At 48.1% G+C, this 16,086-nt stretch overlaps 1 protein-coding gene across 8 annotated transcripts in view; it reads left to right on the top strand.

The window, feature by feature from the left end:
* Positions 1-16,086, top strand: part of SBF1 (SET binding factor 1) — a 1,208,265-nt gene that overhangs the window by 991,449 nt on the left and 200,730 nt on the right. For all 8 annotated transcript variants that reach the window (XM_085653743.1, XM_085653740.1, XM_085653741.1 and 5 more), the window contains one exon: positions 15,545-15,671. In XM_085653743.1, the coding sequence (XP_085509869.1) occupies positions 15,545-15,671 (127 nt within the window). The remainder of the gene's footprint in view (positions 1-15,544; positions 15,672-16,086) is intronic.

Below are 16,086 nucleotides of genomic sequence, written 5' to 3'. Positions count from 1 at the left end.
CCGGCACCGAGACGTTCTTCAACATCGATGCCTGAAAGTCCATCGACACCGAAAACTCAGTCGGCACCGAAAACTCAATCGGCACCGAAAACTCAGTCGGCACCGAAAACTCAGTCGGCACCGAAAACTCAATCGGCTCCGAAAACTCAGTCGGCTCCGAAAAATCCATCGGACCCGAAAAAATCATCGGCGCCGAAAACTGCGTCCCCGCCGAAAAAAGCTCATAAAGACCCGAAGCGGACATCGCAGACACCACCTTCGGAGCCAGATGAACTTTTTCTACCAGATCCTACTCAAAAGCGGATCTACATCAATCCTAACACGGGACATGTGACTGCCATCCCATATAAAAAGCGGAAGCTGGACACTACACCTCCCCCAGCTCCCATACGGAAAAAGGACTGTGCTACTTCACCACTTCGTCCTTCCTCTCCTGTTTTACCTCCTAACCCGTCCCCCCCTCCTCCTCCTGATTCTCCTTTACCTTTACCTTTACCATCTCCCTATCATTCACCTCCTCCACAGGATGATAATGATGACTTAGGGGGAGGGGCGGACCCTGATTTATTTAATGATCCTGTTGATCCAAACGACCCTTTTACGTTCCCAGACCCAGCACCCATGGATGACTGGTCTTATCCTATACCTGACATGCCTGACCCCACTACCTACCCCTCCAAGCCCTCCCCTCCTGATGACCACCTAGGGTTCAGCCAACTTATAAATAGGGCAGCAACATTCCACGGCGTCACAATGCACACAGACGCCCTTGAAGAGGACTTTCTCCTTGATACCTTTGAGCAGTCACAAAAGACTGTGCACATACTGCCCATGATCAAAGGGGTTATAAAGCATGCTACTGAAGTCTTTAAGGACCCTGTTCGAGCTAGGGTTCTCAACCCACGCATCGAAAAAAAGTACCGACCAGCCCCGCAAGACCCTGCATACATTAAGGCCCAGCTCCCTTTAGACTCCTTAGTCGTATCAAATGCCAGGAAGCGCGCTAACTCACAGACAACTGGAGAAACGCCTCCCCCAGACAAAGAGTCTAAGCTTTTAGAAGCCTCAGGCAAACGGGTCGCCGCGCAGGCGGCTAACCATTGGCGTATTGCGAATACCCAGGCCCTGTTAGCCAGGTATGATAGAGCGCATTATGACCAACTTGAGGACCTTATGCAACATCTGCCTGAACCCTTTAAGTCCCAGGCCTCTGACCTCATCCAAGAAGGCAAATTAATATCTAATGCCTCCATTAAATGCGCCTTAGATGCAGCAGACACTGCTTCTAGAGCGGTCAATACTAGCGTCTTACTCAGACGACATGCCTGGCTCCGTATTTCCGGTTTTAAACCGGAGGTTCAAACCGCAATTCTAGCTCAACCTTTCAACCAAGAGCAGCTATTTGGCCCTGCAGTGGATACTGCATTAGAAAAAATGAAAAAGGATAATGAAACTGCCAAGTCTATGGGAGCACTGCAGTCTCCTCAAAACCGGGGTTCCTTTCGTCGCTCCTTTTATAGAGGAGGCTCCAAAAACACATCAACTGAGACCACGTCCACCTTTAAAAATTCTGGACAAACATCCCCTAACAGAGGTTATTTCCGGGGAGGTTATAGGGGAAACAATAACAAAGGTCGAGGACGGGGCAACAACAACAACACCCGCACCTCACCAGCCACCAAACAGTGACTTGCCACCACTCCCCCCAGACCATTCCACTCCGGTCGGGGGGGCGACTCCAACAATTCCTACCTGTCTGGACTTCCATCACCACAGACAGGTGGGTAAGACAAATTATCCAGTCTGGCTACTGCCTCGAACTCATACAATCCCCCCCAAACATACCGCCCAAACAACGTCCAATGTCCTCGCATCATCTCTCTCTCCTCAAACAAGAAGTTCAATCCCTGTTACAAAAACATGCGATAGAACCAGTCCCCCTTCAACATCAGGGAAAAGGGGTATATTCTCTATACTTCCTCATTCCCAAAAAGGACAAAACACTAAGGCCCATACTGGATCTCAGACTACTAAACCAGTATATACATTCGGATCATTTTCACATGACCACTCTCCAACAAGTCCTCCCACTTTTACAACAGGGAGACTTCCTCGCCACATTGGACCTCAAGGACGCATACTTTCACATCCCTATGCATCCCGCTCACAGAAAATATCTACGATTTGTGGTAGATGGGCAACACTATCAATTTACAGTTCTCCCATTCGGAGTAACAACAGCACCCAGAGTGTTCACCAAGTGCCTAGCAGTCGTGGCAGCGCATCTCAGAAGACAACAGATCCATGTCTTCCCCTATCTGGACGATTGGCTCATAAAAGCCAATACATACCAAAAATGCGTTCTCCACACTCATCGCACGATTCAAACTCTCCACGATTTGGGATTCACTATCAACTACCCCAAATCCCACCTACAACCTTCCCACTTACATCAGTATCTAGGAGCAACCATAGATACATCCAAAGCCATTGCCTATCCCAGTACTGCCAGGATAGCCAGTATACAAAATCTCATCTCTCACTTTCAAACTCATCCATCTCTTCCAGCAAGAGTGTTCATGCAGCTCCTAGGCATGATGGCGTCATGCATCTCCATAGTCCCACACGCACGACTTCAAATGCGTCCCTTACAGGAATGCTTAGCACAACAGTGGAACCAAGCTCACGGACAACTTACCGATCTGGTGTTGGTGGACAGGCGCTCACTTCGCTCACTGAAATGGTGGAACACCATCAACCTGTCCAAAGGGAGACCGTTCTTAGAGCCTCTTCCACAAGTTGTGCTAACTACAGACGCATCTCTCACGGGGTGGGGAGCCCACCTCCTTCACCATACCACTCAGGGCAGATGGACCAGTCAACAAAAACTGCTCCACATCAACCACCTGGAACTCTTAGCAGTGTTCCTAGCACTAAAATCCTTTCAAATTCACCTAAAGAACAAAACTGTCCTCATACGCACAGACAACATGACGACAATGTATTATATACAGAAACAGGGAGGGACACACTCTCTCCAACTGTCCCAACTGGCACAGCAAATCTGGAGATGGGCAATTCCCCAAAACATCTACCTGTTAGCAGAACATCTCCCAGGGATCCACAATCAAGTGGCCGACCTCCTAAGTCGCCACACACAACAGATCCACGAATGGGAACTACACCCCAAGGTTCTACTCCCCTTCTTCCAAAAGTGGGGACAACCAGACATAGACCTGTTCGCCACTCCCGAAAACACAAAATGCCCAACCTTCGCCGCCAGGTTTCCACACCCACAGTCGAAAGGCAATGCCCTATGGATGAACTGGTCAGGCAGATTTGCGTACGCCTTTCCGCCTCTCCCACTAGTTCCATTTGTGGTACGCAAACTGAAACAACAGTCACTAACACTAATACTAGTGGCTCCCACTTGGGCACGTCAACCGTGGTTCACCACACTTCTGGAACTATCTTTAGTTCCACATCAAAAGCTACGCCTCTCCCCGGATCTGTTAACCCAGAACCATGGAGAAATCAGACACCCAGATCCTCAAACACTGAACCTAGCGATCTGGCTCCTGAGGTCCTAGAGTTCGGTTACCTTAATCTCCCTCCAGACTGTATGAATATCATAAAAGAAGCCAGACGCCCTACTACTAGAGCGTGTTATGCCGCTAAATGGAAACGATTTGCCATCTACTGCGCTAATAATGACATACATCCATTGGATGCTTCCATCCAAAACATCATTTGCTATCTACTACACTTGCAAAGATGCAATCTAGCGTATTCCTCTATACGTTTACACCTAGCAGCCTTGGCAGCCTACTTGCAAAATAGGCAACACCTGTCCCTTTTTAAGGTACCAGCCATCAAAGCGTTTATGGAAGGTCTCAAAAGAATTCTTCCCCCAAGATTGCCACCTGCACCAGTGTGGAATCTCAATGTGGTTCTAACAAGACTCATGGGTCCCCCATTTGAACCTATGCACAAATGTGAATTGCAATTCCTAACATGGAAGGTAGCTTTCCTTATCGCAATCACTTCCCTGCGCAGAGTAAGTGAAATACAAGCCCTTACACTTGAGGAACCTTTCTTACAACTACACCGTAACAAAGTGGTTCTTAGGACAAACCCTAAATTTCTTCCAAAAGTGATTTCCCCTTTCCACCTTAACCAATCAGTAGAACTACCGGTCTTCTTCCCAAATCCAGACTCGGTAGCTGAAAGGGCCCTACACACCTTAGATGTCAAAAGAGCCTTGCTTTATTACATCGACAGGACAAAACCTTTTCGAAAGACAAAACAACTCTTTGTTGCTTTCGCGCCACCACACAAAGGCAACCCGATCTCCAAATCAGGAATAGCCCGGTGGATAGTTAAATGCATCCAAATATGCTACCTCAAGGTTAAACGTACACTTACAGTTCCCCCTAGGGCGCACTCCACGCGTAAAATAGGGGCTTCTATGGCCTTCTTAGGCAATATTCCCTTAGAAGACATTTGCAAGGCAGCCACATGGTCTACCACGCATACCTTCACTAAACACTATTGTGTTGACGTGCAGGCCAAACAACAGGCCTCCGTGGGCCAGGCTGTCCTAAAAACTTTATTTCAAGCTGCTGCAACGGATACAGGCGACCACCGCTAAGGGGAGCACTGCTGTATAATCTATCCTCAGTGTGTGATCTGCAGCTCATATGCCTCGAACGGAATATGCTACTTACCAGTATGCATCTGTTCTTGGTATGTAGAGCTGCAGAGTCACACACGCCCACCCGCCTCCCCGGGACCTGTATCTGTTCCAGCATCCGTCTTACTTAGACATTACACATGGACATCCTTTCTTTCTTTTCTATATACTCCATCTTTTCCCATCATGGCGAAAAACAATCTGCCGATGGAGTGGATGCCCATGCGCACTGTTGTCCATGGGAGGAGTCACCAACCTCGTGACCAAAGGCTTCTTCCGAAGACAACAACAACCTGCAATCATCCGAGCCCAACACCAGATGGCGATCTTATCCTCAGTGTGTGACTCTGCAGCTCTACATGCCAAGAACAGATGCATACTGGTAAGTAGCATATTCCTTCCGGATCCAGCCTGACGCCTGGGGATATTCTAAGGTGAGGAATCTAATTTACTAATGTTTCTTACAGATACATCGTTACCGAAGGTAAGTAACTTGTTCAACACTAACCCAACTCCCTATCCCCAGGACCAGAAGCAGACAACTTCTCATCCAAGCACAACAACAGCTGGCAAGCATTTGCAATGCAATAGGACTCGCATTACTGAAAGTTTGAGCTATTGGCGTTGCAAATAATAATGTGTGTTGGACAATTTATTTTTGTTAACAAATATCCCAGCAGTAGCATTATTAAAGGTGCAGTACCTATGTGGCTAATAGAGGTCCATTTACAACTCAACAGGAACTCCTAGTAACAGCCTGTGCTACTGCAGCCTTTTCTTGCTTTGTGGATTTTATTTTATTACTCATGCTACTGCTCTCAAATAGGAAATGTGACATTTTATGGAATTTATTTTTACCACCTCTATGATCTTTATTAAGGACGAAACAATCATTTGAAAATGGCTAATGTTATAGGTGATGGTGGTTCAAGTGAACCTAAAACGATCCTCTGTTTGTCGCTTGCACCAGCAATGATACTAGTTATACCAACTTATCTGCCAACTGTACTGCTTTTGCCGGGACAGTCCCGGGTTCTCATCCAGGGGATACTCATCAATAGTCATAATCTATGAATAATCCCCGCCCACGTGCGGGGTCCCGGAGCATATAGAAAATAAATATATATACATATATATATGCATATGTGAAAACATATACATGCAGCCTAAAAGGTTTCAAACATGGCAAAAATGCAGAAAATTACATAGGTTTGCATTGTAGTACCCCTAACCGATAAGGAAAAAAGGAAGCACTAAGCCAATTGTCACACAACAATGCTTTATTGCCATAAAGCAAACTTGTAATTGCAGGCATTTGCCTGTAGGCTGCAGTAGAGTATCAAGAAAACAAAGAAAACTGACACCTTGCCTTTAAGGCATTAGAGTAGGGGGGCCGTGCCTTTAAGACCTGTAGGAGACCCCTTGCTCCCATGATGCACCACACAGTTAAATCAGTTCTTTTTTCCGGCTCCTTCTATGAGGATCCTGGAGCTTGAGCTCTTCAGTTTTTTGACTGAAAGTTTTTCTCTTCAGATTTTCTCAGAAAATTTGACATTTTCTGACTCCTGAAAGCTTATTCTGCCGGTTTTTTAGTATAATTCTAATTTTTTCCAGTCAGAATGCCTGCTTTATTCAGGAAATGCCCTTCCTGTGGCAATAAGATGGCGCTGGCAGATCCACACTGTGTGTATTGTGTGTCTTCCACCTTCACACAATCCTGACCAGTGCCCCCACTGCCAGAAATTTTCCAGGCGCACTCTACGCGATAGAGAGCGCATAAAACTACATGCCCAGCTGGAGAAGGAAAGAAGCCGTCATGAAGGCGACCATACATCCTTCAAACCACCCTCTTCAGCCAAACGACATCAAAAACGGCGACATACCACCTCTCCTGATCCCAGGAAAACCAAGGTTCCAGGAGATTCGACGTCGCAGTCACCGTCTAAAAGACCCTGGGTTTCTTCTGCGTCAAGAGATAGAACACCATCTCGACGTCGAGATTCTCCGCCGCATACAAGTAAGTCGGCGTCGAGGCACGGCAATTCGGGCTCGAAGGCTGTTAGTCCTATGAGATCCGGAAAGTCTCCGTCGAGGCTTCCGTCGACGTCGAGACACTCTCCGCTGCCCTCGAGGGGGTCAGCGTCGAGAGGTGCAATGACGTATATCTCGCCGCAAGTGGGCCTGTCGACGTCAAGATCTTCATCAAAGGCTCATCATTCGACGTCGAGGAGATCGACCCCAACTCGACGTCATGGAAGGTCGACGTCGAAAATACTGGACCGACGGCGAAGGTCGACTTCAAGTTCACCAGCCCGACGGCGAAGGTCGATGTCGAAATCACCAACTCGACGGCGAAGGTCGACGGCGAAATCACCGGCCCGACGACGAAGGTCGACTTCTCCGCATCGCCATAGGCAATCGGCGTCGAGACCACCTACGAGAGCGGCACGGCGTTCCCAGAGCCAATCGGCGCCGATGGTGACTGAGACTTCCTCGACGTCGAGACGTTTGACGTTAAGGGAAAAAACTGCAGCGGCCACGGAGGAGATCCAGCGTGCAGTTATGTCCAGATCCAGGTCATCATTGGGGGATCAATCATCGTCCCCAGGTCTACATATCGTTCAGATTTCTCCGGAGAAATTATCTAAGGCGACAGAAAAGTTTGGTCTTTCACCTCGCTGGCTGGAGAATGTGGGTACAGGTGGCTGCAGAAGTCCGGGCTCGGACTATTCTTGCACGTATTCGCCCTCTAGAATCTCCCCGCGAAAAAGCAAGTCTCCTCCTGGTAGACCAAGGTCGCCTTCTACACGCCGGTCACGATCCAGAGATTGTTCTTCTCCTCACAGAAGGCCAAGATCACCTTCTAGACACAGATCATGGTCCAGGGCTCATCACAGTGACCGTCCCCACAAGAGGGGACGCACAAGATCACCCACATGGTCTTCCTCCACGAGGTCCTCGGTCTGGGACTGTTCTCCGACCTTCTCCTCCATCGCGGGTGTCTCCCATCGATGACATCGCTACCTTTTCTGATGTCCTGGGTAGGGGTGCGCTAAAACTGAACATCACGTTGCACACCCCTGTGGTTCCCACATCGATTATATTTGATACCTTACATCATCGATCAGCTCCCAGGCCATTACTTCCTTTGGTGCCAGGACTGTTGGAGTCCGCTATGGCCACATTTCTCACTCCTGCTATGGTGGGCTCTGTGCCTTCAGGATCGCCAAGAAGTATAAGGCTCCAGCCGAGGATCCCTTATTCCTAAGAGCGGATCCTCCAGCGGACTCAGTTATTGTGGCGGCTGCCATGAGGTCGCACTCTGCGTCTGTTTCATCTTCTGTCCCCCCAGAGAAGGACAGTAAGCAGATGGATTCCTATGGCAGGAAAATGTGCAACACATCTGCTTCATACATGAAGGTTGCGAGTGCTTCAGCCCTTCTAGGGCGTTATGATCGTGCACTTTGGGATTCCCTCTCCAGGTTCACTGAAAAGCTCCCTAGGGAAGACAGACAGGATTTCAACGAAATTCTCCTTGAGGGAGGGCTTGTAGCCAATCAGATCATAAGTGCGGCTGCGGATGCTTCAGACCTCGCCGCTCATGGGTACTCCCATGGCGTATGTTCTCAACGATCAGCCTGGCTGCGACTAACTGGTCTCAAGCCTGATGCGCAGAAGAAAGTTCTAAACTTACCTTTTAACGGATCGTCCTTGTTCGGTGCTCACGCCGATGACCAAATGAACAAAATGAAAGCAGAGATGGACACCATCAAGGCTTTTGGGCAGGAGAAGCGCAAGGAATATCGGAAGCGCTTTCATCAGGGCGACAAACGTTCCTTTCACCAGAGGGTTCAAACCTCTCAATGGTCCTCTCAGAACCAGCAGAGACCCCAATTCCAACAAAGGGGTCGTGGCAGAGGAAGAGGGAACGCCAAACAGCAACAGTCCACCACGAAGCAGCCTCCCAAACAGTGAGGTCTTACTTCCTCCGCGCCCGTTCGCCACTCCGGTAGGAGGAAGTATCAGTTTTCACCTGCAAGAGTGGGAAGCCATTACAAGAGACAAATGGTACTGAATATTGTACAGCATGGTTACTTGCTGAGGTTCAATTCTCCCCTCCGCAAGTACCACCACAGTTACAGCACCTTCCTCCAATTCAAAATCTGCTTTTACTGGACAAAGTAGCTCCGCTCCGCTCCAAGAACGCCGTAGAGGAAGTACCACCTCTCCAAAGAAATCAAGGAGTATACTCCCGCTACTTTCTAGTTCAATAGCGAGGAGTAACCAAAGAGTACAGACCCATCCTCGACCTGCTTCTGCTAAATAGATTTATCAAGAAGGAAAAGTTCAGAATGCTAGCCCTACATCAAATCTTCCCGCACCTTCTCCAGGGAGACTGGATGTGTGCCATCGTCCTGCAGGACGCCTATTTTCATATTCCTGTCTCAGTGAAACATCGAAAATTCCTCAGGTTTCAGATCTCTCGTCAGCACTACCAGTACCGAGTTCTGCCGTTCAGCCTCCAATCCGCACCACGGACATTCTCCATGTGTATGGCGGTGGTAGCTGCCTTCCTCCGCAAGCGGAAGATCTATGTCTATCCCTATCTAGACGACTGGCTCCTGAAGAGTTCCACACCTGTACTACTCCAGAGCCATCTCTCGTACTGCCTGAATCTACTACAGTCATTGGGATTACAAGTCAACTACAAAAAGTCGGTCCTCAATCCCACTCAGCGGATACACTATCTGGGCGCCTCTCTGGACTCCGCAAAGGCAAGCGTGTGTCCTTCGGAGGAGAGGTTATCATCCATGCTTCAGAAATGCCACACTCTTCTCGACACTGCATCTCCCACAGCCAGGCAAGTGTCTTCACTACTGGGGTCGATGGCTTCGTGCATTTACATTGTTCCCAATGCACGCCTTCACATGCGGCCTCTACAACAAGCGCTCGAAGATCAATGGTCGCAGAGGTCAGGTCGCTGGGAAGATCTTGTCTCTCTCCACCAATCTTCCATGGACTCCATCAGATGGTGGATGAAACGCTCTCATCTGCTGCAAGGTGTTCCTTTCCATCAGACACCTCCAACACAGACAGTGGTCACAGATGCCTCAATGTAGGGCTGGGGTGCTCATATGGGCCAGCTTCAGGTACAAGGTCTCTGGTCCAATACAGAAAGAAGTTATCACATAAACTTCTTGGAGCTACGAGCAGTCCATCTGGCTCTCAAATCCCTGTATCCGTCTCTTCAAACCAGCCACGTTCAGATTCAGACAGACAACACAACTATGTTCTATCTGAACAAGCAAGGAGGCACCAAGTCACGAGTCCCGTCTCTGGAAGCTCATTCCATTTGGCGGTGGCTGCTGGCGAGAGGTCTTTCAATCATCGCAGTCTACCTGCCAGGAGCCCTGAACGTGCAGGCAGACGGCCTCAGCAGAGACTTCGTAGAAGCGCACGACTTGATGCTCAACAAAGACGTCACCCAGGAGATCTTCTGGCAGTGGGGAGTACCGGACATCGACCTGTTCGCATACGCGGCAAACAAAAAGTGCCCCGTCTTCGCCTCCAGGTTTCCCCAACAAGGATCACGGGGGAACGCACTTTTGATCAGCTGGTCGCAGACATTGCTTTATGCTTTTCCTCCTCTCCCTCTCATCCCAGCGGTCATACAGAAGTTCTACAGGACCAGAACAAGGATGATCCTGATAGCTCCGGAGTGGCCACGCCAGTGGTGGTATCCAGATCTCCTCCAACTGTCAGAGGTGCCACACCGGAGGTTGCCCTGCCTCCCGAACTTACTGACCAAGAACCAGGGGAGAGTGTTCCACCCCAACCTCCCCTCCCTTCGCTTGACGGCATGGCTCCTTAAGTCATCCAGTACGGACATTTAGCTCTTCCGGCTGACTGTATGAACATTCTTCGGGAAGCAAAAAGGCCCTCCACTAGAAAGTCCTATGCCTTCAAGTGGAAGAGGTTTTACATTTGGTGTAGAGATAACGCTCTTGATCCGATCCAGGGTCAAGAACAAGTTATTCTCCCCTACTTACTGCACTTGGCAAAGTCTGGCTTAAAATACACCTCTATCAGAGTCCACTTAGCTGCTATCACAGCTTATAGAAAGTCCCCTACCCAGGCCTCATTCTTCCAACTGCCGTTAGTCAAAGATTTCCTAGAAGGGCTTAAGAAAGTGTTTCCACCAGTGAGGTCCCCTTCTCCTCCCTGGGAGCTCAACATCGTTTTCTCCAAGTTGATGGGTGCTCCTTTCGAGCCTATCCATAAGGCGTCCTTGCAGCATTTGACCTGGAAGGTTGCCTTCTTAGTAGCCATCACTTCTGCCCGCAGGGTAAGTGAGATTCAGGCCCTGTGCTGCAAGGAACCTTACACTGTTTTCCACGCCAATAGAGTGGTACTACGTACTCATCCGAACTTCCTGCCCAAGGTGGTCTCGGATTTCCACATTAATCAGGTTATCACGCTGCCCACTTTCTTTCCTCAGCCAACCACTCCCCCGGAGAGAGCCTTACATTCTCTAGACCTCCGGAGGGTATTGAAATTTTACCTTGCTATAACCCTTTCACTTAGGCTCTTTGTCAATTACGGTTCAACAAATACCGGGCTGGCTGCTTCCAAAAGGTCTATTTCTAGATGGATTGTTTCCTGCATAGCCTTGTCTTATAAACTGGCCCACAAGGTTCTACAGGTCAGACCAAGAGCACACTCTACTAGAGGGAAAGTTTCTACTGTAGCTCTCCTTCGCAGCGTTCCTATATCTGAAATTTGCAAAGCAGCTACATGGCGCTCTATACATACCTTTACACGCCATTATTGCCTAGATTCAGACGCACAGGCCGATGCCCAGGTGGGGCAGGCCTCTTTGAGGAATTTATTTGCATAACTGCTATTCAAATGTGATTTTACTTCATGTTCTAGATGCTTTATTGCTCGTCCGCGAGACTTTGGGTATGGGCTTGCTATTCTATTCATAGATTATGACTATTGATGAGTATCCCCTGGATGAGAAGGATTAGTTACTTACCTGTAATCCTAGTTCTCATCCAGGGGTATACTCATCAAAGTCATAAGGGACCCACCCACCTCCCCGGACAAGCATTCTCCTCAAGTTATTGTTTATTGATTGCAGATCTACTCAGGTGCGTGTGCACCGTCAAAAAGAACTGACCTAACTGTCACCTGTGGTGCATCATGGGAGCAAGGGGTCTCCTGCAGGTCTTAAAGGCATGGTCCCCCTACTCTAATGCCTTAAAGGCAAGGTGTCAGTTTTCTTTGTTTTCTTGATACTCTACTGCAGCCTACAGGCAAATGCCTGCAATTACAAGTTTGCTTTATGGCAATAAAGCATTGTGTGACAATTGGCTTAGTGCTTCCTTTTTTCCTTATCGGTTAGGGGTACTACAATGCAAACCTATGTAATTTTCAGCATTTTTGCCATGTTTGAAACATTTTAGGCGGCATGTATATGTTTTCACATATGCATATATATGTATATATATGTATTTTCTATATGCGGGGATTATTAATTGATTATGACTTTGATGAGTATACCCCTGGCACTTCCAGCCCTGCCTAGACCCGGCACCCAGAAATGTAAGGCATCCACCCGCGTCCCAGTAGCTGCTGTCATTTACTATCTACATATAAAAAGGCAAAAAAAAGTACCCATCTTTTCAAACCTATCTCATCCAAAAATGACAGTCACTTCGATCAAGTGTATTTTCAAGCGAGAACTATAAAACTCTATGGTCACAGGCTCATTGGGCCTGGGTCGAGTCCAAGCACAGCGAGACTTGTGATTGGATGATGAGAAAGATGGTTCATCTCAAGGTTCCCTTACTACTGGTTGCACTTTTGAACGTGGTGGAAGCGTGAGCGGGAAGACTTCCGCCACTCTTCTGGTCTCTCGCTCAGTCTGCTTCGTTGGACTCTCCTGCCCCAAGTGTTCCAGTGAGCGGCTGAATACAAGTGCGATGAGAGGACCCAAATATTGGATACACCCAGTAAGAACTGGTCTGGGGACATACCTAGCCCGGGGTCCTATTTACTCCACGATTCTAAGCATTGGAAGCTCCTACTGCAACTTTCTGCCAGGTGAGAGAGCGTGGTAACATAGCAATGCCTTTTCACCCTGTGAAAGCACTTTTTTGCCACAATCGGGACATTGCATTTGTGATTTGCACCTTGGTTGAGGGGTTGTTTGCATCTTAGAATGTCAGAGCAGCGCTCTAAAACAAATTGACTATTTGTGACTGAGGGACTATGGAGAGATAAGGGGCACTGTTGGCCAGTGGTTGTGAGGAAATCCTTGGAAATCTGATAGAGACATCTAGCCGCAGATTCCTTAACTTGTGAATTCTCCCCAGCCTTCAGACTGGATCCGGAAACTTCTCAGCAGTATCTCTGCACGCCGAGGGGCGGCACCGCATGGCTCCGCACCACATGGCTCCGCATGATGTCGTCTCCGGATATGACATCAACAGAGCCATAAAAGTCCCCTCTGGTGCGCCGGCGTTAGTTTCTACTTTTTCCATGCTGCACCCGAATCCAAAGTAGCGTATCTCTAGCCGTTTTCGGCCTGCTGTGATGAGATTTCTCGTCTTTGCTAAATTCCTTTTGCCCTCTGGGTTTAAATCTCTTGGGTCCTGTGTTCGCCATATGTAGCCACGTCCTATCTGTATGTAGTGCTTGGGTGAGCATCACAACACCAATAAGTGTGACACCTGCCAGCGGTTGAAACTGAAGGCCCTGCGGGACCGGCGCATGACACTTCTGACGGCATGGTTGTCGTGGACCTCTACCATTTCGCGGCGTCGCTCATCCTCCCGATCCAGGGTTCGTTCCCTTGAGCGCTGCTCTTCTCCCAATGGTCAACCACAGCAATCCCAGTCCCCGGCTATCTCTCGCGGCTCTCGTCGTAAGAAATCAAAGTCCCGGGCCTCTGTGACTTCTTTGACTCCTGGGGACAGTAGCTCTCCTTCTGCTCTGGCGGCGCTTCCTTATCTACTGCCCTTTGGAGCCAGGGCGACCTGGAATCAGATTCAAGAGTACTATCCGGCTCTTCATCTTGTCTTGGGTCCTTATCTCCCTCTGGAGTGCCTGTGGGCACCAAGGAGATCGTAGGTGTAGTAACTGCGCTGACGGGTTCGCCCTCGATGGCAGTTCCAGTCTCGGACACAGAGAGGTCGGTGCACAGTGTTTCGGGACACCCTGCCCCCCCCCCCCCCCCCCCCCCCTCCTACGTGATGTGTGCCGACTCCGACGTGACGTCGGTTGCCCCACCAGTGCTGATTTCCACGGCGCCGGAAGACTCCGAGCCAATGTCTGTGAATGACCACACGGTGCACTTTGTGGGGTTGACTTCGCCTCGACTCCTTACATCGGAGTCGACGTCAACCAATGTTTTCCCCCTTGCCCGGCGGGCTTCGGTACGGCGCTGGTTACGGAGCCGTTTTCGACACCAATGGTTTCTATGAGGGTTTTACTAGACCAATTGGGGAAAGAATGTTAGATGCCCCCTTGGAGCAGCAAATACTTGTGGCTCTTCCTATGTGGGACACCTGGATTGCTGAGCTGGGTGAAGCCAGCAGGCTAGATTAATTCCCTGCTTCATCTCTGTTGTCACCTCCTGGCCTTGCCTCGGAAGCCAGTTCTTCTTTTGGCAGAAGTTTTGAGAAGATTGGCTGATGTATTACATCTCACTCTGCCTACTGTGGAGAAGGCTATGGGCCTTCTCATGGAAGTCCTTCCCCCCTGGCCAGTCTGGAGTTGAGCCAGTACTCCCCTTTTGAGAGGCATTGTCTGATATTATATTGGGGGCATGGGCAAAGGGAGATCTCAAGTAAGTGCCTCTCCCATGCATTTCACAACACTACAATATAATTCTGTTCTTCTGATAGGTCAAGACAGGAGGTCTCAGTCTTCAGTCAGATCAGGACACACTTTGAGGGGAAAACAAAATAGGCAGGATCTAGTTAGCACAACAGCACCAAGGAGGTGGTTCCACACAACAATAACAGTCACTTAGTGCGCAGGCTGCAGTTACTTATTTTGTGTCCTTTGCTGCACAATCTCAACAAATGATCAGGTTATAGCCTAAACAGCAGTCTGTCTTACTTCTACCAGTGCAGGGGGGAAGTCTCTCCTTGTCTCCGTTCACAGGTCTTGGATGCAATTACTCAGCAGATCCAAATAAACATGTTATTAAATGAATTGCTCTCGCTTTAAATTATTTTCACTTTGTCATTAAGGTGCTTCATGAGAGTACTCTGAATGGTAAAAAGCATCTTGCTCTTTGAGGTGATAATCATTCTGCAAAACAAAAATGCAACAGAAACACATTGTAAGTGCTGCTGGTGCTAGGGTAGATTTTTAGGTTGGCTGGTTTGTCCTCAAAACTGCTCTGTTGAAGGTTTATTACTCTATGCCTTGCCGTAGGCATTTGTCTGCTAAGTACTCTGTACTAAACATCTGAAACCTTGAGACCCAGCATTGAAAACCTCTCCAGCCAAAGTATTTTCTTCAGCCTGCATAATTACGCCTTTCTGCCAGCGCATGCTTCGAAAAAAAATCTACGATGGTACTTGGCGATTGTGCTGGCACATGAACTGTAAAGATGTTTAGTAGGATAAGTCTTGTCTTAGGAACTTGACTTGAATTCCTTCAGTCCTGATAAAATGGGGTGATCACACTATTCTTTTGTATGAATATATTTCTAATCATTTCATTTTTACTCTCTCCATTTTGTCTTTCTGCTCTACAGTAAATCTTCACTTTGGTTTGTGGAATATGCATTTACTTGTAGATTTGACAGATAAAGTGTTTTTATTGTTTTAGATTCATGTGCAGTTTCCAATGGAGTTTGAGTTCAGTCAGTACTACTTGAAATTCCTTGCATACCACTATGTATCCAACCGATTCCGGACCTTCCTACTTGACTCAGACTACGAAAGGATAGAACTGGGTAAATATGTGCCCCCTCACAGGCCTTTTTCTTCCTAATGATTGATGTGCTGAAGAGAAGTAAAGTAGAAAGATACTGGGTTGTGGCTGTCTTTAGGCTAGGTTGTGTGCTGGATGTGTTTGAGGCATGATGTGGTAGCCGTTCGATGGTAAGTGCAGATGCCTATTTATTCATTTTTATGGTACAGAGAATTCAAACATTTTACCTCAAAAAAGTTATGTATGCAATGTGATCTCACATAGTCATTATTACATGAAAGTTACTCAGCAAAGTAGTTTGTTCAGAGGCGAAGTAATTTTTGACTTGTGAAACACAGAGGGATACCTGAAATTAAAATGTTAGGCAGTCTATAGATGTAAATGGAATTATACTGTGTGCATACTGCTGATTTGCAAGGAAGTGGATATTCGAATCA

The sequence above is a fragment of the Triturus cristatus genome, chromosome 4_1 (genome assembly GCF_964204655.1).
Source record: "Triturus cristatus chromosome 4_1, aTriCri1.1, whole genome shotgun sequence".
NCBI lineage: Eukaryota > Metazoa > Chordata > Amphibia > Caudata > Salamandridae > Triturus > Triturus cristatus.
This window is presented reverse-complemented; position numbering and strand designations above follow the sequence as displayed.